Source organism: Haliotis cracherodii, unplaced genomic scaffold, assembly GCF_022045235.1.
Source record: "Haliotis cracherodii isolate W230 unplaced genomic scaffold, xgHalCrac1.p SCAF_1, whole genome shotgun sequence".
NCBI classification, from domain to species: domain Eukaryota; kingdom Metazoa; phylum Mollusca; class Gastropoda; order Lepetellida; family Haliotidae; genus Haliotis; species Haliotis cracherodii.
Genome location: NW_027266264.1, coordinates 78,586,065 through 78,606,383, shown reverse-complemented (window position 1 = coordinate 78,606,383; position 20,319 = coordinate 78,586,065). Strand labels below are relative to the sequence as shown.

Genomic DNA, 20,319 nt, shown 5'->3' with positions numbered 1-20,319 from the left:
ATTAGCTGACCATTTAATCAACACAGGGTCCAATACGCTTCTGTTCCTGATATCTCGTCCTTGGGTGTTCCTGGCACACGCTTGGAATGACTGATCGATGTACAGCGAACACCCGTTAATCAAGACACCACCGCTGCCAGGGCAATATTCCCGTTTTCAAAATGTCCTGATTATCGAATCATAAGTATATGGTTATGTCCCTACCGTTACTGTCCGGAAAGCGGGGTGTCCGGATTAACGGAGTTTGACGTAACAAAACGAAAAAGAGTATCATTAATTACAGTAAACTATGGTTATAACGAACTCAAAGGTACCACTAATTTTAGTTCTTAATAACCGTAGTTCGTTATAAGCATATATACAGCATTTTTCAACAAATGCTCGGGACTAAAACATTAGTTCGTTATATCGGTCAGTTCGTTATAAGCGTGTTCGTTATAAACGTAGTTTACTGTATTTTTAATATGCTGAAATAATTGCTCTTTTCCAACTTCCATTCAGAACTTACTCTCCGGCAACAATCAGGGCAGTCCCCCTTAACTCCCTTAATCTTATACTGAAACCAGGAAATATCGGACGCGTTGGGTTTGGGCGTCATGTGAATATTGCAAGGAAATCTACATAGTTCGAAGATTAAGGCCTTTAGCATACTGTTGCATTATTGTTGCAATACTTTTACAACCACTGCAATATCATTGTGAAAATGTTCTGCACTAGTGCATGCTATTGCAATATTATTAAATGGCTATCCCCGAAGCCTCCCTTTAACCAGGGAGAGTATACAAGTCTCACGTAGGTTTCCATTCAGTGAAGGGCTTTAAACCGTTCATCGTCATTGGATGAGAATTTTTCCCTCGCCTTTGTGACCACTATTAGCAGGGTTTGGAAATTGTATATTCTACCATGACAATGTAGATTATCTAACTTGCTTGATTATTTCTTTTTACTACATTTGAAGTGGTTAATGAGCGGTGACCATTCCGACCGCATCACTGAACTAAATACGTGCGCGAGTCCGTTTTAAAAGAAACGCATATTAGTCAGGGTAGAATGGAGATAAACCTATTCGGCTAAAAGTAACATTTGGCGGTGTTTAATCAACGATAAACAACCTTACAATTTAAACCAGACTATTTTAATCTCCATATTGTCCATCACCTTGGAGACATGGGAGAATCAGGGTACAAGCTGAGAAGCATGTTCTGTCAGTCTCATTCTGTTACAGTGTACAACACAAGCACGTTCTGTCAGTCTCACACTGTTACAGTGTACAACACAAGCACGTTCTGTCAGTCTCACATTGTTACAGTGTACAACACAAGCACGTTCTGTCAGTCTCATACTGTTACAGTGTACAGCACAAGCACGTTCTTAGTCTCACATTGTTAAATATGAAATCATGTCCCACCTCCATTGTCAATATATTTTTTTTTTGTATCTGTTAGACGAGGGGCAGAAGCCCAAGTCTTTTTCATGAATAAATATCTGTTCTGTTCTGTTCTGTTCTGTTCTGTTCTGTTCTGTTCTGTTACAGTGTACAACACAACCGGCATTTGATTACAATCTAGCTATATAATCTTATATTAGCCTATTTTAGCACATTGCGGTCACAACAATCCATTAGTGTGTGCATTTCTGACAGTTAGACATGAATACATGTAGCGCACAATGAATTATTTATTTGTCACGTGTTATCCCTAATGCGAGGATATAATGTGATATAATGCAATGTCTCATACACCTGGATATGTTCTCCAGGACAAAATGTTACGCTCAATTTACTTCTCAACTCCCAGGGTAGGTTACATTGATTGAAACGACTGATGAACCGTGTTAGATAGGGTTGATTTGTACACTGATTGAATACGGATGATAAAGCGTGTTAGATAGTATTAATTTCAAACACTGATTGAATACGGATGATGAAATGTGTTAGATAGTGTTGTTTTTATACACTTATTGAATACAGATGATAAAGCGTGTCAGATAGTGTTGTTTTTATATACTGATTCAAAACGGATAATAAATCGTGTTAGATAGTATTGTTTTTGTACACTGATTGAATACGGATGACAAAATGTGTTGGATGGTATTGTTTTCATACACTGATTGAATACGGATGATAAAACGTGTTAGATAGTGTTGTTTTTGTACAATGATTGAATACGTGTGATAAAGCGTGTTAGATAGTGTTGTTTTTTATACTGATTCAAAACGGATAATAAAGCGTGTTAGATGGTTAATTATGTTTTCATACACTGATTGAATACGGATGATAAAACGTGTTAGATAGTGTTGTTTTCAAACACTGATTAAATACGGAAGATATAATGTGTTAGATAGTGTTGTTTTCATACTCTGATTGAATACGGAGGATAAAGCGTGTTATATAGTATTATTTTTAGATTTTAATTTTATCCGTTCTATTCGGGACAATTAGAGAGTTTTTTTATACCAGCTTCTAATTTTGACATCCACGTGTTTGCAGTGTAGGCTGATGACTAAATAGTGAAAACCCTTTAATCCGGACTGGGCAGCTCCTGTCCAGACTAACCAAATACACAATGCTGACAAAAGAATCACATGTGCGGAGCAATGCTCCTTTTTATGTATATCGACGTTTTCAACAGCAACCACGGTAATTTAAGAACATCACTTCACCAAAGAGTAAGCAATTCAGTTGTTAAGGCCCTTTGTATCTTTCTGTCGCATACATCTACATTAATTTAATTAAAAAAAACACTTCCGTTCTTGTTGCCATGGTATTTTCTTGTTAAAACCCATATGTAGGTTTCATTTCCTCTCTCAAAACAGGGCCACACAAACAGATCGATATTGCCCGTAACTAGTATAGTCAGTCCTTTGGGTGTTTAACTCCACTTCTAAACAGCTTTGGGGCGGTAGGGTAGCCTAGTGGTTAAAGCGTTCGCTCGTCACGCCGAAGACCCGGGTTCGATTCCCGACATGGGTACAATGTATGAAGCCCATTTCTGGTGTCCCCCGCCGTGATATTGCTGGAATATTGCTAAAAGCGGCGTAAAACCATACTCACTCACTCTGAACAGCTTCATTTCTTGAACGAGGTCAGGTGGGATTGGTTTGAACACCCAATAGGGCAATACCGTATGAAACACCTGACAATATTTTATTACAAACTATGAGGATTAGATATAGTTTACGACAAAGATTTATGGAAGTATTGTTATAACAGATAAAAGAAGTTAAATGAGTAAGTAAAAAATAAATTAAAAACGTATGATGACAGCAAAAGGTAAACAAAGGTATCTACAAAAATAATGAATAAATTTTATTAAGTATACAGCATAGGGAAGGACAGGGTAAAATGTATCGGTTGAGCCGAAAACGTTTATAACGAACTGACGGATATAAAGAACTGCTTTTTGGACACGCCCATTTGCTGTATAAATGCTTATATCGAACTAAAATTAGTTCTAAATGTATGTATGTATGTATGTATGTATGTATGTATGTATGTATGTATGTATGTATGTATGTATGTACAGTAAACTACGTTTATAACGAACACGCTTATAACGAACTGACGGATATAGCGAACTTTTTTTTAGTCCCGACCATTTGTTGTATATATGTTGTATGTATGCTTATAACGAACAACGGTTATTACAAACTAAACTTAGTGGTCCCCTCGAGTTCGTTATAACCGTAGTTTACTGTATGTATGTATGAAAAAGAAAAGAAAAAAGTGGTAAAACTGTATACTGTACATTGAGAATCACATCAATCCAGTTCTCTTGTACGCTAGTGGAAAGCAAGCTACAACAATATGGTAATAACCTTTCAATGAAATTTGATTTAACTTATGTTTCTTCTCTGATGCAAAATGCTGTCTTATGTAACCCATGCTGGAACATCAAAGTCAAAACATATATTCTTCATTTCCTCATAATGGACCGAATGACCAAATCGTCTAAGGCGCCGCAATTACTTTGCAGAGTTGCGTCCCTTGCGCATGCCATGATCGTGGGTTTGAATCCCGGTTTGCCCCGATTGTGATTCTAGGTATGTCAGCACTATACCCGTGGGTTTCACCAAAGTGGTAAACGTCTAACACCTACACTACTTCTTTGGGCCGTCCAGCATCAAGCTGACACACCCTGGTATAACTGAAATACTGTTCAAAGCAGCGTTAAATCCAACTTACAGTACAGCTGTGTTCTTTTATGATGGCGCAGTAGTTCCGGTTATTAAACCGTATGCAGTATTTGTAAATGTGGTCCTCCGTGCGCCTTGTTATTTTCACATTGACACACTGCTTACACAAGCACCGTAAACTCCATCCACTCACTCAATTATCTTTTTCGTGCAGCTGGTTGCTGGGTTCAACAAAGAGGTGGCCCTTTACTGTACTCTCGCCGTCGGTCTCGGGGGAACTAACGATTCAGAGAAATTGCGAGAAGAACTGAAAAGCAGTCGGCTGAGAGCATGTGATCTAGCGCACCAAATTAAGTCAAAACTAATACCGCTGTTAAGAAGGTAAGTTGTAGATGAGTATTAACACTAGCATTAAGGGATAAATCAAGACTAGGCTACATACATACGACAAAAACACATTTTCAATCATAAGAAATTTCTAATGTACGATGACTATATCATGAGCATATGTTTTGAATCACTTTCAAATAGTGATGAAATCAGGTGTTCGTGAAAAGATGAGCGTATCCTGCTCCACAGTTGACACCAATCACAAACACATGCAAAAGTCAGGCAATTGTCAATTGGAGCAATTGACTGGAGCATATCAATTGGGAATTGCATAATTGGAATTGTTCACCCTTTGTCTACCATAAACCTTTTTGAAGGCTTTTCTGGGGCCTTGTATAATGTAACCTTGACCAACAACTTTTGAGCCAGAGTCGTGCGACGCTTTTTGAAATCATCCCAGAAAGATCATAACTATTTGAAAGTTGAAGTTATCCCCCTTGTCATACAATCGTGTTGGGAGATTTTTGACACTGAGGCACTACGTATAGATCTATATATGAAACAGATGAGGCAGTGCCAATGGTCTCTGATATTTCTAGTTCAGGTGGGTACTTCAGTAGATTGGAATGGATTACTTGAATGTTATTGAACGATATCAAATCATCGATATACCTGAAGCTTAAGTTTCTCTTCTTGGCCACATTCCCTTCTTTTGATACTTGCCAGTCCAAACAGGAATTCCGATTTACGTGCATAAAGAAACGGATCCACAAGAAGGGGGGCGCGGTTGGTGCTTACTTCACATAATTATTATCAATGAACAATTTTACATATTGTTTCCTCAATTTTCTAAGTCAAAGCAAGACCCTGCCCTGTTAGTCTCCAACTTCATTGCTCTAGGCCTGACTGTTAGACACGCTCACTGCTTCACGGGTCTAGTTTCGACTTTAGACCTCGTCACTGCCTCACGGGTCTAGTCCTGACTGTTCGACGCCCTCATTGCTTCACGGGTCTAGTCCTGACTGTTAGACCTCGTTACTGCCCCACGGGTCTAGTCCTGACTGTTAGACCTCGTCACTGCCCAACGGTTCTAGTCCTGACTGTTAGACGCCTTCATTGCCTCACGGGTCTAGTCCTGACAGTTAGACCTCGTCACTGCTTCACGGGTCTAGTCCTGACTGTTAGACGCCTTCATTGCCTCACGGGTCTAGTCCTGACAGTTAGACCTCGTCACTGCTTCACGGAGCTAGTCCTGACTGTTGGACGCCCTCATTGCTTCACGGAGCTAGTCCTGACTGTTAGACCTCGTCACTGCCCCACGGGTCTAGTCCTGACTGTTAAACGCCCTCATTGCCTCACGGGTCTAGTCCTGAGTGTTAGACCTCGTCACTGCCTCACGGGTCTAGTCCTGACAGTTAGACCTCGTCACTGCTTCACGGAGCTAGTCCTGACTGTTGGACGCCCTCATTGCTTCACGGGTCTAGTCCTGACTGTTAGACCTCGTCACTGCCCCACGGGTCTAGTCCTGACTGTTAAACGCCCTCATTGCCTCACGGGTCTAGTCCTGAGTGTTAGACCTCGTCACTGCCTCACGGGTCTAGTCCTGACTGTTAGACGCCCTCATTGCCTCACGGGTCTAGTCCTGACTGTTAGACCTCGTCACTGCTTCACGGGTCTAGTCCTGACTGTGAGACGCCCTCATTGCCTCACGGGTCTAGTCCTGACTGTTAGACCTCGTCACTGCTTCACGGGTCTAGTCCTGACTGTTAGACGCCCTCACTGCCTCACGGGTCTAGTCCTGTTTGTTCGACCTCGTCACTGCTTCACGGGTCTAGTCCTGACTGTTAGACGCCCTCACTGCCTCACGGGTCTAGTCCTGACTGTTAGACCTCGTCACTGCTTCACGGAGCTAGTCCTGACTGTTAGACCTTGTCACTGCTTCACGGGTCTAGTCCTGACTGTTAGACGCCCTCATTGCCTCACGGGTCTAGTCCTGACAGCTTTTGGGAAAAGGACACGTGCATTTTGTTATCACAAAGTAACTTGATATACAAAAGTAAAATAATCTGGAAAGCAATTTGCGTTTGGTATCGTGATATTTTCCATTTCACCAAGTGTTTGTAATATTTTTACACTTTTCATATCAACCACAAAAGGACCGACTCCATGGTCTAGTGGATAGGGCGTCTGCCCGCAGAGCGGGATGTCGGTGGTTCGATCCCCAGGCCGCGACATACGAAAAGACATAAAAAGATGTTATTACCCTGCATGACATTAAGGCCATGAATCCAAGAGAGTGTAAAGTGTCGGCGTGGAGTATCTATGTTAAACTACGACATGGAATCTCAATAAGCTAGCTCTATAAATAAACTAGTATATAAAACTTCAAAGCCTGGCAATAATCATACTTGATTATCCGCCGAATCCATAAAAGGCGTAAAAGGCAACATAGAGTAAGCATCTGCAGCCCTTCCGGTAGTATCCGCCACTCCCGCGACTTGCATGAAAAAGTAAGTGTACCTGACGCCGCACAGCAGAACTACTGTCATGCGACGGTGGCCTGTAAACAATCGAGTCTTGGCAAGACAATCAAGTGATTGACCAGACTCAGTGACACGACAGCGAATTTACTGATTTTATTGAAACTATAAACGATATGTTAACTTTTAATTACGTCTTGAGTACAAGGGCGGAGTCTAGGCCCAAACATTTCTTTTGTAGTTTACATAAATATAACTGATAAATGCTACTGAGCTTATGAAACAAGGCGGGGACACACACACACAAACACACATACACACACGCACGCACGCACGCACGCACGCACGCACGCACACAATGTACCTGCAATAATCTTGAATGTGACGTTAAACCGCATTTCACCTCACCACAAATCTTACAAACACAATCATGTTAACCTTGTCTCAAAAAGAGAAGGGTGCGCACCCTGCACACTTCTAGATCCTCCTGTGTGTAATATTGAGGATGTTTTGTTGCTGCAGCAAGATGCAGCGTCAGGAGGAACATGGGGACCTAGAGCGGCTGTACCGGCTCTACTCGGGGTGTCTGGAGCTGTTGGAAACCCAGCTCCTCAAGATGGCGTCACTACAGCGAACGTTCCCGCTATACTCAGGTATGTAGTGCTCCTGTGGTCTTAATGTTTACCAGGCGAAGTCATTATTTGCACTTGTACTTGCCGTTTGGCCATGATTAATTTCTGCCCAATGAATACAAACATGCAAACAGACGTATAAGACGTATAATTATATACTCACCGCCAAAAGAAACGCGAATCATAGAAACATATAGATAAGTATGTACGTTAAGAAGAGATGTTTACAAAATGTACCAATTAATGACAGTCAAGTGTTACCAAAGAGTGTCTTTATTCTTATCACGATATGCTGCACGTGATTTCCAAACTATACACGCTAATACTGCACGAGACAAATGGTCTCGAGTCATGGATCTATGACGTCACATGTGATGCCTTCATGAGCGTCACACAGCATACCAGTGTGTTCGTTTGTGCGTTTTCACATATTAACCAACATGTATCGTATTCGCGTTTCTTTTAGTGGTTCTAGATAGTTTGTGCGTATATGTTATGTTTACGCCACAGTCAGCACTAGTGAGTGAGAGGGTCTGTATAACGGCGCTTTGAACAGTATGTCACGTGTGTCATGGCGTGTCTCAGCTTCTCGTGAGAAAAACGCCCTGTGGTGCAAGTCCTAGACGTTTACACCAATACGGAAATTGTTGTTTAGTTTCTTTGTTTGTCGTTTAACGCCGCACTCAGCAACATTCATGCTACACGACAGCGGCCTGTAAACAATCGAGAATGGACCAAACAATCCAGTGATTGACATCATAAACATCATCTTCGCTATTGGGATCGATGCCATGCATCAACCAAGTCGGCGAGCCTGACCACCCGATCCCGTTAGTTGCCTGTTCATGTGGCCAAAGGTTGTCCTGAATCAGTGGCCAGGAGACAAGGGCCGCTTTTAGCAGGTGGGTGGGAAAACATGAAGCAATACTCTGAATGTACTCAGAGATATTCCAGCTATATGACGGCTGTCGGTAAATTAACGAGTCTGGACCAGACAATCCAGTGAATGACATCATGAACATCGATCACGCAATTGGGATACGATGACATGCATCAACCAAGTCAGCGAGCCTGACCACCCGATCCCGTTAATTGCCTCTTCCGACAAGCATAGTCGGCTTTTACGGCAAACATGGGTTGCTGAAGACCTATTCTAACCCGGATCTTCACGGTTCGGGAATGGTTGTGAAAAACCTAGAAACATAGTCACGATGAAAGGTGTCTGGCACTTGGGACGCAAATCTGCACGGCGAATTGTGACGACTTTGATGACCGGGTCACCTTCAGCAATAGTCCAGCAATATCATGGCGGTCAGCCTAGTCACCAAGCCTAACAACCGATCCATTTAGCCGCCTCATACGACAAGCATAGGATGCTGGGGACCTACATGTTCTATCCGTGAAGATCCGGGGTACAATAGGTCTTCAGTCACCCATGCTTGCCGTAAAAATCGACTATCCTTGACATAAGAGGTGACTAACGGGATTGGGTGGTCAGGCTCGATTATTTACGGACCGCTGCCATATAGCTTCAATATTGCTGAGTATAATAAAAATAATAATATGAGAGTCAACCAAGCGAAGTGCCATATCAAGTCTGCACAGACTCAGTTCTTAAAGGAGAGGCTATCTGAACGGCCACTGCATCGAGTTTATACGCAGTGTGTTGAGAGAAGATCAGCAATCCCGCAGAGTCCTTCGCTTGGATGAAGTCGTCTGGCCTGAAAAGTGAAACAGAAGACTTTCTGTTGGCTGCTCAGGACCAATCACTTCCCACTCGACACCGTCAATGTGTGATTTTGAATCAAAATGTAAATAATTTTATGAAATGTGTGCAGTTGGGCTGTCTTCACATTCTTCGAAAAGTTCTGGATGGGTTTGACTAGGAAGCGCTTCCTGGGAGAAGTCCCATTCGCTGTCTGAGCTGCGTGTAGAGGGGGCAAGGGCCCTGAGCTGATGATGAGCCTAACCAGCCTGACTGTGCCAGGATCACCCAAACCCTCTTTGCTGCATTTTTTAAAATCTGTAAATGATAATAATAATAATAAGTGCATTTATAATGCGCCAGATTCCATTCACCAAGTGGATGCTCATAGCACTAAACAACAAACAAACATGTATTTATACAACAAACATACATGTCTATTCTTTCTCAGAATGTACACGGGCAGCATAAGATAATAAATGTTTTAAAAGGAAAATTGTCCACAACTGAGCTAATCTGAAGGCATGATTCACGGAGAAAATGTCACTTTCACAGATATTCCTGCCGATAAAGGATAATGATTTCTTCCGTGACCGTATCCTGATTACCATGGCAGCGCTGTAATGTCGACGTAGTGAGCGGTCATCTCAGTGTAGTCATAGCAGGAGATGATTAAGCAATCAAAGAGATGCAAGGGAGTTTTTACACTGTTAGTCCATAATCCATTACGTGTTTCATCCTGTTAGTGGGACTCTTTTTATCTTAAAGAACAAACAGTGTATTAATTAGGAAAACATCGACCCTTCGTCGGGACGAAACTTAATACGAGTTGCGTAGAGATTTGCTATTAACAGTGTCTTGATGGATGTTCTGTTTGAGTTATAATTAAAAGTAGGTGCTCTGAGTGAAAGTTCACAATTCGTTATTTCCTGACGGAACTGCTTAAGTATGTCAATATAGGAACGCTGTATTGAATCAATGCTTCGGGACTAATGTTTCATTGTCACATTTTCATTCGATAGCGTATAGAGAAGTAGACCGCGAACCACTCAAACGTGCATCAGATACAGTGCCTACCTCGGTATCAGCCGGAACCGTGAAGATCCGGGGTAGAACAGGTCTTAAGCAACACACGCTTGCCATGAAAGACTACTACGCTTGTCGTAAGAAAACAAACGGGATCAGGTAGTCAGGCTCTTTGACTTGGTTGATGCATGTCATCGAATCCCAATGGCCTAGATCGATGCTCATGGTATCAGTTACTGGATTGTCTGGTCCAGACTCGATTATTTACATCGATAACATCTAAACAGAACCCGGAGACAGTTTCCAGGTTGCGAAGTTGAGGGGAAAAACTGTTCCATTCATTTGCTGCAGTAAACGAAAAGGATGATGACGAAAAATGACAGTTTGGGCTTATTGAATGTACAGGAGATGTGATTCCGATCAAAGAGATATACGTGGGATGTACAAGCTGACAACATCATTGAAATATATAAAGAACCATCGCCAGACATGCTCTTGTATGCAAAACACAGACTTTGGAAAAGATTCCTTGACGCACATGAAGTCAGTGTAGGTCGTGGAGTATAGGAGAAATATGATCATGTTTTTAACGAAGTGAGACTATTCTTGCTGGTGTGACCAGCTAATCCGGTATAAGATGCACTGGCGAAGACTGTTGGAGTGGCCAATTCTAGACATGGCCATAGTCATTTTGAAAATAAATATGGAATCTTTAGTTTACCAAAATATGAGACTTCCTGACAGTCAATAGAGAAGTCTTGCCTGATATAAACTGAAATATTGTGGAACACTGGACCCAGGTCACACTTTCACACTCGCCATTCTCGCTGCTCACTTCGCCCTGTATGGATATAATTATTCATACACCCACATACATCAGTATATTGGGAGAGGCATTCAGATAAGCAAAATTTGCTTGATTGCCAATCCCTCCACTTTATGGAAATAAATATGTTTATATCACATCAGTATATGATCTTTGAGCTTTGGCTCATTAATTCTTCCAATACGTATGCTAATACACTAACGACCCCGATGATAGCATACAGTGTTATTAATATATAATCATGTACAGAACTGGCCCGCCTGTCCACGATGCATTGCACAGGGTTTACAAACATGGAATCATGGTGTAAGAAGGATGATACTGAAATTGCTGTCATCTCCCCATTTGAAAGGGAAGCGGTCGGATTCTACTGCATTAAGGCAGTTTAAAATGACCTGGTCAGATCGTCATATTTGGTGTTTGAAGTTTTATTGTAGTCTAGCTCATCAATTGCGCAGATCATCTAAATCTATCATGGCAACAGAAATGTGATCATCTAAATCTATCATGACAACAGAAATGAGATCATCTAAATCAATCTGTTTTGAAACAGATTCCAAAATCGTACATGAAAATTAGCGGTGAAACCTATGATTGTGGGTTCGAATCCCGATTCGCCCCGATTATGTTTCTAGGTTTGTCAGCACCATACCCGTGCTCGTGGGTTTCACCGATGTGGTAAATGTCTGAGACCTGCATCACTTCGTGCTTTCCTCCCACATTAAGCTGACACGCTGTGATATAACTGGAATAATGATAAAAGCGCCGTTAAACCCAACTCACCCACTACCTTATTAATTACTATTGTTTATGAATATGACTTAATTGGTGTCAAGTGACATTGACTATATAAGCCTTGGGCCAGATTGAATTAGAGGGCAGAGAGAGAGAAAAGGGTATCACTCTTAGCCTTAGTTAGACTAGGTGACCCGGGGCACCACCTGGCAAATAGTGTTTCTTGTGTTTCTTGTGTTTGTTTAATGCAAACTTGTATATAGCCATTGACACGATGTTGTCACTTCCTCTTACATCGTACATGTGGATATGCACCGCGTGTCGTTAATTGTATCAATAGAGAAACAGCTTTGCTACACTGAAATGACATAACAAGAAACGTTCATAAAGGACCAAGACTGCCTCCGTGGTCTAGTGGTAGAGCGTCCGCCCGGAGAGCGAAAGGTCCGGGGTTCCATCCCTGGTCGCGTCATACCAAAAGCCGTTAAAAGTTTGTACTTGTTGTTTTCTTAAAACAAGGACTGGTCGGCTCGGAGTCAGTATACTGTGTCTGAGTGGGGTATTCATGTTAAACTGCCGCATGGTATCTCAGTGGGCTAGCACTGTAAATCGGCATCAGTCCGGACTAGTGCAAGCAGCCACTCAAACACACACACGTACATGCGCGTCGCTATATAAGTGCAATAATCTTGGACGCGACGTTAAACCCCATTTCACCTCACCTCACCTCCAACAAGCGATCCACGGATAAGTGAATATACAACAGTAAATGAAAATATTCAGCTGATTTGTAACAAATGAGTCAGCCACCAGTGTTCAGGGGTATGGTACCGACAAGCCAAACAAGATAGACGGGGAGAATGAGGAACTACCTGATCCTTGACCCCACAGCGAAATGCGAACTGTGGCGATAAAACGATTGCTCCACCAGTCCTTTAAAGGAACGATTACATTTCAAAATATGCCTGCTGTTGATGGTAGCAAACTCCATTTTATTCATTTTTTGTTATGTGCGTTAGATGACATTTACTTAGTCGAGTTGTTAGCGTTTATAATTGACGATTATTAGAATTAGGTGAAATGGTATTTATACATCACTCATATCGGGCATCATGTGTGCTCATTATTCTACCAGGATATTAACGGGTTCCTGAGCGTGAGAAGGCAATTAGCGGTCTGTTGACAGAGCAAGGCGTACGCCATTAAGTTAATGGTAGGTCTGTTATACTGTCATACTCGTCACTTCCTGCGACAAAGTCCTTCGTGACCAATCGTGTCATTTCGGGATAAGCCGAACGACCTGCCGGCTCGAGAAGGGGCGAATAGTGACGAATGAAAGGACGCCATTTGTAAACACTTGCGTCATTCCATGTGACGAGTGGTCAAAATGCAAGGTGTTGAAAACAACTTGTCTTATATAAAACATAATAAAATAACAACTTCTACAGTTGCGATATTGAAAACATCTATTTCGGAGAGGTAAGGATGTGTCGACATGGCCGTAGGACCTCAGCAACACATGGTTGACGATAAACTTTGTTACCGAAAAGAAAGTAATGCCTGTCGCCCTGAAGACACAAAGACAAGATACTAAATCTCCACATTGGCAATACGATGCCAAATCTGATAGACATTCTGTGTTAAAGTCAGAAGTTGAAATGTGTAAATCCTGTATCAGTGACTTAGGATACTTAAAGATACAAACAAGCCTGTTGTATTCAGATTTAAGTATATGGACAATATCTTGACATGTTTTGTTTGTGTGTTGTATACCGCCGTACATCTTCTCGCCATGTGAGGCAAAGGCATGATACAACTTGTTATATTTTATATTCGCTGTACTGAGAGAACAATGTTGACACTGCAGGTATAAGAGTGATGATTAACACGGGTATATGTGAACCTGTCATACCATATAAGGCGTGTCTGGCATTGGAACAGTTGGACACGCCCACAACAGACAAGAGTTTCATGGAAAAAGAGGAACTACTCCGCCTTGAGAGGTACGTGATCATGGAGGGTGATGGACATAAACCATTATCCATTGATCCGTGATGGTTATTTCCATGAAACTTCTTAAACATCTTTGATTTGGTTAACCTTGACCTACCTTTTGCATCTGCTACACTTTAACCTGGTTCATTTTGGATCTACTGCATTTTGACCTTTTGTACTTTTGACCTTCTGTAGTAGCACTTCAACATTATGACCTGTTGCACTTTGTCCTTTGACCTGCTGCACTTTTACCTTCTGTAGTACTACAACATTATGATTTGCTGCACTTTATCCTTTGACCTGCTGTTCTTTGACCTTCTGTAGTAGCACTACAACATTATGACCTACTGTACTTTGTCCTATGACCTGCTGCACTTTGACCTTCTGTAGTAGCCTTACAACATTATGACCTACTGTACTTTGTCCTATGACCTGCTGCACTTTGACCCTCTGAGCACTACACTGAACTTTTTTATATGGCTAAAGTATCGATTAAAGCGGCATTAAATCCAAACGTTTGATCAATTATATAATGCTTGTTACCAGAATATTCTATTGGTGTGATCGAGGATTGAATTCAGTTCACAACAGTATGCTATTGCACTGAGTCTGTTCTTGCCAATCTGATGACCAGGTGTATCTTTGCAGAGCGGCCTGTGACATCCATGAGGTAGTGTACACGGTCAGCCAGACGATGGACATTCAGCCCTGGGACATCGAGCCTGAGATTTCCACGGAGAACTTCGGTGAGAAGCCAATCTGATCTGCATAATTATTATCGATGGTTTTCAGTGTTGCACCCAGCAATATTCAGCCTGCATATAATCGAGTCTGGATAAGACAAGGATAAGTGATTGACATCATGAACATCGATCCACGCAGTTGTGATACGATGACATGCATCAACCAAGTCAGTGAGCCTGACCACCCAATCCTTGTCTTCAACTGAAAACAGATTAGCGGGGAATAATGCTGTTCCTTGTTTTTTGGCAAGATTGTAAATATATATTTTTAACACTATGACATGTTTAGGAGGCAATGTTCTACTCTCGAGTAGCCATTGTGGGTGAGATAAAATACAACGATTCGATTCGTTTAACTTTACAAAGTTATATTTCAACAATTTATTGACAACTCTTTTTTAGTTTTAATTGGTTATAGACGGGTTAGAATAGGCCCCCCAGCAACCGATGCTAACCGTAAGAGGTGGGTAAATGTATCGGGGGATCAGGCTATGTGACGTGTCGCCATACCCCGACGGCGTGAGATGATGGTCATTATATCAATCAGTGGTTTGTCTGGTATATGTGGAATATTGGAAAGAACAGATTTTTTTTTATCTTAATGACCTGTTGGTATCACAGATTTTAGGATATAGAACATAACGCTAACAGTCCAGAGCGCGTTACATGTCGATTGTAACCTGTGCGTTTCATTTAGATTTGAGTAATTTCACACCATTTCACATCGCAGTATAGTCATGTCCCCTTTAAAGTTAAGTATCTCGGAGTGATCCTGGAAGATATTCTGATTCAATGACTCTGGGCAAAGCCTCTGTTCTGATTTCCTTGTTAGAATGAGCTGAGTAATTAACTGTATCGTTCGTCTTTATCAAAAAGGCACATTGATTTCTACCATTGTGAAGCAAGGCGACTCTCTGGGTGTATATAAATAGTATGTCACCCAAGTCTGAGGCCTGGAGTGAGGTTATCACATATCAGCTCCGAATAGACCATGTTGTCCATAATAAAGATTGATCGTTTCACTAGATCACGAGATCCTCGACTACAATTACACGTTCTGTGAATAAGCACATTACACGTTGACTTTAAATATAATAATTATTCGTCTAGACTATCAAATACACATTTAGCCATGACAGTCTCGTCAATGTTGAGCTGCATCCCCAATATCTAGTGTATTATGTCTCAATTCTGTTATGATAAATACAGTAAACTACGGTTATAACGAACTCAAAGGGACCACTAAATTTAGTTCTTAATAACCATAGTTCGTTATAAGCATATATACAGCATTTTTCAACAAATGCTCGGGACTAAAACATTAGTTCGTTATATCGGTCAGTTCGTTATAGGCGTGTTCGTTATAAACGTAGTTTGCTGTACCCTGCACCCAACTGTACTGATGTCGCCATCATCTTACAGTTCCTTTTGTTTTGTGTGTTTGTTTGTTTGTTGTTTAACGCCGCACTCAGCAATATTCCAGCTATTTGACGGCGATCTGTATAAATAATCGAGTTTGGACCAGACAATCCAGTGATTGACATCTGGAGCATCGATCCACGCAATTGGGATACGTTGACATGCATCAACCAAGTCAGCGAGCCTGACCACCCGATCCAGTTAGTCGCCTCTTACGACAAGCATAGTCGCCTTTTACGGCAAGCACGTGCTGACTTTAAGGTTGTAGTATCGATAAAGCAAGACGTCGTTTCCTTCTTTTTGTTTTGGTTTACGTTATTTTGGTCCTTAAATTCATGTCGGTTGGTCGAAAAAAAATAAAATATAAAAATTCCTATTCCAGAAAAATAAAATATTTTCTCAAGCGTTTCGTCATTATTCGTTGTGTTTTGAAGTTGTTAAGATGCATTTTCAACCGGTTGTTATTATAGTACTTTGGATTATTTATTGTTATGTTGATAGCGACAGTGAAAGAGTTGTAATTTAACATTTTATTTATATCCGGTCGACGGAAAAAAAATACCCTGATTTCATTTTCATTTCATTTCACATTTCTTTATGGGAGGGGGGGGGGGGGGGGGGGGGGGTCCTAAGCTGGCCTTTGTGGGACAGGGTTGGTTGCATCGGCGTTGCTAAGCTTCTCACCCTGTGTGTATATTCTTAGTTGAGGGTAAATGCAATAAGATATGCAACATCGTCAGCGCTAAAACGTTACACTGTTGTTATACATGTACAACTCTAGCTGGTAAAACACTTACATGTAAACCTCTGTTGAAATACGCATCCGGCTTATATTTGACAGATTGTGGCAAGTCTATCAGTTCCAACAGTGATGCTGAGTCTAGCGTGGAGATATCGCCAGTAGGTATACAACACTTGGTATATGTGGTATAGGACACGTGGTATCTGGTATAGAACACGTGGAATATAGTATACTTTGTTTGTTTGTTTGTTGTTTAACGCCACACTCAGCAATATTCCAGCTATACGACGGCGGTCAGTAAATAATCGAGTCTAGACCAGACAATCCAGTCATTGATACCATGAGCATTGGGATACGATTACATGCATCAACCAAGTCAGCGAGTCTGACCACCCGATCCCGTTAGTCGCCTCTAACGACAAGCAGCGTCGACATTTACGGCAAGCATGAGTTGCTGAAGACCTATTCTATCCCGGATCTTCACGGGTCCATATGATATAGGACACATGGTTCATGGCATACGGCGGACAGACGTTTGGTATATGGTTCAGAAATCGTGGTACAAACATGTATTTAATACAGGACACATGTTTTATGATGTAGGACAGGCGGTTTATGGCATAGGACATTTTATATATGGTTTAGAACATGTGGTAAACAGAACATGTCGTATATAGTATAGGACACATGTATGGTATAGGGCAGGCGGTTTATGGCATATGAGATGTGGCATATGACCCGTGAAGATTCCGGGGTAAAAATAGGTCTTCAGCAACCCATGCTTGCCGTAAAAGGTGACTGTGCTTGTCGTTAAAGGCGACTAACGGGATCGGGTGGTCAGGCTCGGTTGATAATTGTCATCGATCCAAATTGCGTGGATCGATGCTCATGATATCAATCACTGGATTGTCAGGGACAGACTCGATTATTTACAGACCGCCGTCATATAGCTGTAATATTGCTGAGTGCGGCGTTAAACAACAAACCAACAAACCAACATGTGGCATATGGTTTAGAAAATATGTGCTATAAAACACGCTGTACACAGTACAGGACTCGAGTTTATGGTATAGGATAGACGATTTATGGCATAAGAATTGAGGTTTACTAACAAGTGTTGATAGGCCAGAGTATAGAACACCAAGCTGAGTTTATCAGATATTTTTTGTTGAAATGTTCAGCCTTCGATGGTAAACCGCAATGATTAAGCCCATTTTTGTAAGCATAAGTGCAGAGCTGCAGATAAGTGTGTATTTGCATAAAATACGAAAAAACTATTCAAAACCCAATAACGTTCAATTAACTTGCGTACAGAAACGCATGCATTAAATGAAAAACTCAATTGTTTGAAAACAGCACGCATAAATACCCAATGAAGCTTTTTCAGCCTTGTACAACGGAGCTAATATCCGAAACACAATTACCAGCTAATTCACTTTCCGAGTCAAGCCTATATTTAGAACCGTTATATACAACTAAAACATTCGTTCATATTTTTTTAAATCTCAAAATGTTTACACATTTTTGAAAAACCAAATAGAGTGATGAATAGATGAGTGAAAAAATATTGGTTACACACTGAAAAATGTAATAACCAAATTAAAATAGCAACCTTCGACTAAAAACTCAGTTGCTCAAAAAGTTATCCGGAGGTATGCTATGTCATTGATAAACTGATAAAAATGCAATCGTGAAGGTTCAGTAAGACAAGTAGGTATTTCCTGTATGTCTGATCGACTGAGCCCACCTGCAGATTATTTAAAATTTAATTTTTCAGACTTCTTCCAACGAAAGTTCCTCAAGAAGAAAATGCACATGCGTCGCCTTGGTCACCATATCAGCTGTTATACTCTGCTCCAGTGTAGTCGGACTTCTGGTTGGGTTTCTCCATGGTGCCCAGTGATCCATGAGTATTCTGTTACCCTGTAGTGGTGTTACTGTGCCGGTCTTTGCTGTCGGGAACCGAACCAAGTGACGGAACAGCCACAAGCTGACAACTTCCGTTAATCCGGGGCTTGAACGCAACCGGAAGACGCTAACAATGACGTGGACTGGACTGGGCGCCTGTCTGACTATAAGCGCTTAACTGCCACGCTATTCATCGGTGGAAACAGTTAATAATGTTGACCTTGACGCATGCGCAATACTGGTATTCGTCGGATTCAGAAGGAACTGAAAATCGAATGTATGAATACTGGTATTGTAATCAAGATCAATTCAGGAAATGAATTGACGTTGTTTTCAAATTCAGACGCAATGCATTTTAATGATTAAACTGTAATGGAACTTTCAATGCTGAGCCAGATGGGAGAAATGGCAGCGTGATACAACAGAAGTGCCAGTGAGATTGCCTCTACACCATGTTCCCAAGTGATGCAACAATTTCCTCGTTTCACAACGCTCACACACTGGACATAAAAACATTTGATTGTGTTTCATCCGTTCACGTTAGGTGATATTGTATTACGGATGTCTTGGAGTGAGTGAGTTAGTGAATATGGTTTTATGTCGCAAAAATCAGTTATACGTGTATATCCTTGTGGTTTGTAAATATCTGAATCCGGACCAGGCTGATAACATGTCGATATCATGTGCTTATCGGGCTGCCGGGCTACGACGATACAGAATTAGCGAGGTAACACGGAGCCAACTGATCCTCATAGTACCCTAACAACAAATGTATGGCACTGAGGACATTGGTCAAGTGTTTGTTTGTTTGTTTGTTTGTTTGTTTGTTGTTTAACGCCGCACTCAGGAATATTCCAGCTACATGACGGCGGTCTGTAAATAATCCCAATCGCATTTACACATGTCGAGTATGCGATTCTTGAAGCTGGACGTTGAGTGAGTGAGTGTTTTTTGGTCTACACAGCATCAGCATATCAACTGTTGCAGATATGGTGTAAACGTTAGATGACCAAGTACAGAAATGACAGAGAACGTACAATGTCGGAAGAGGCAACTAAAGGGATCAGGTGGTCAGGCTCGCTGACTTGGTTGATGCAAGTCATCGTGGATCGATACTCGAGGTATTAATCACTAGATTGTCTGGTCCAGACTTGATTATTTCTACAGAAATATAGCCATATAGTACGGCGTTAAACAAAAAAAACGACAATGTCCGAGAAGAGCTCCGGCGGCAAGCTGTACCCTGTCTGTATTTGCCCTTTTTGTGTGTGTGTGTGTGTGTGTGGGGGGGGGGGGGGGGGGGGGGCGCTGCGGTCGCTTTAAATTGGTGGTGCTGTTACCCTGCCTGGCGCTCTGTATTAGGGAGTAAAACAAGGACTGGTCGGCTGGGAAGCAGTATCTGCCCGAGTAGTATCCATGTTAAACTGCTCCGACACCATATACCGATAACAGTCGTAAGTCCAGACTGATACAAGCAGCCACATACACACGTGTATTCACGTAGTGTAATATTCTTGAACGCGACGTCAAACCCCGTTTCTCCTCACCTCACCTCACCTCACCTCACCTCACCTCACCTCACCTCACCTCACCTCCAACAAGCGGCCCCTGTCGTATTTGTATGTGATGTGCATTATACACGCA

General features: G+C 41.7%; 1 protein-coding gene across 1 annotated transcript in view; it reads left to right on the top strand.

Annotated features, from left to right (window-relative positions):
* Positions 1-19,297, top strand: part of LOC139469282 (regulator of G-protein signaling 9-binding protein-like) — a 32,372-nt gene extending 13,075 nt beyond the window's left edge. The window contains exons 2-7 of the mRNA XM_071251427.1: positions 4,349-4,515; positions 7,467-7,597; positions 13,736-13,871; positions 14,512-14,609; positions 16,867-16,925; positions 18,545-19,297. Of these exons, the coding sequence (XP_071107528.1) occupies positions 4,349-4,515; positions 7,467-7,597; positions 13,736-13,871; positions 14,512-14,609; positions 16,867-16,925; positions 18,545-18,670 (717 nt within the window). The 3' untranslated portion in view covers positions 18,671-19,297. The remainder of the gene's footprint in view (positions 1-4,348; positions 4,516-7,466; positions 7,598-13,735; positions 13,872-14,511; positions 14,610-16,866; positions 16,926-18,544) is intronic.
* The last annotated feature ends 1,022 nt before the right edge of the window (positions 19,298-20,319 follow it).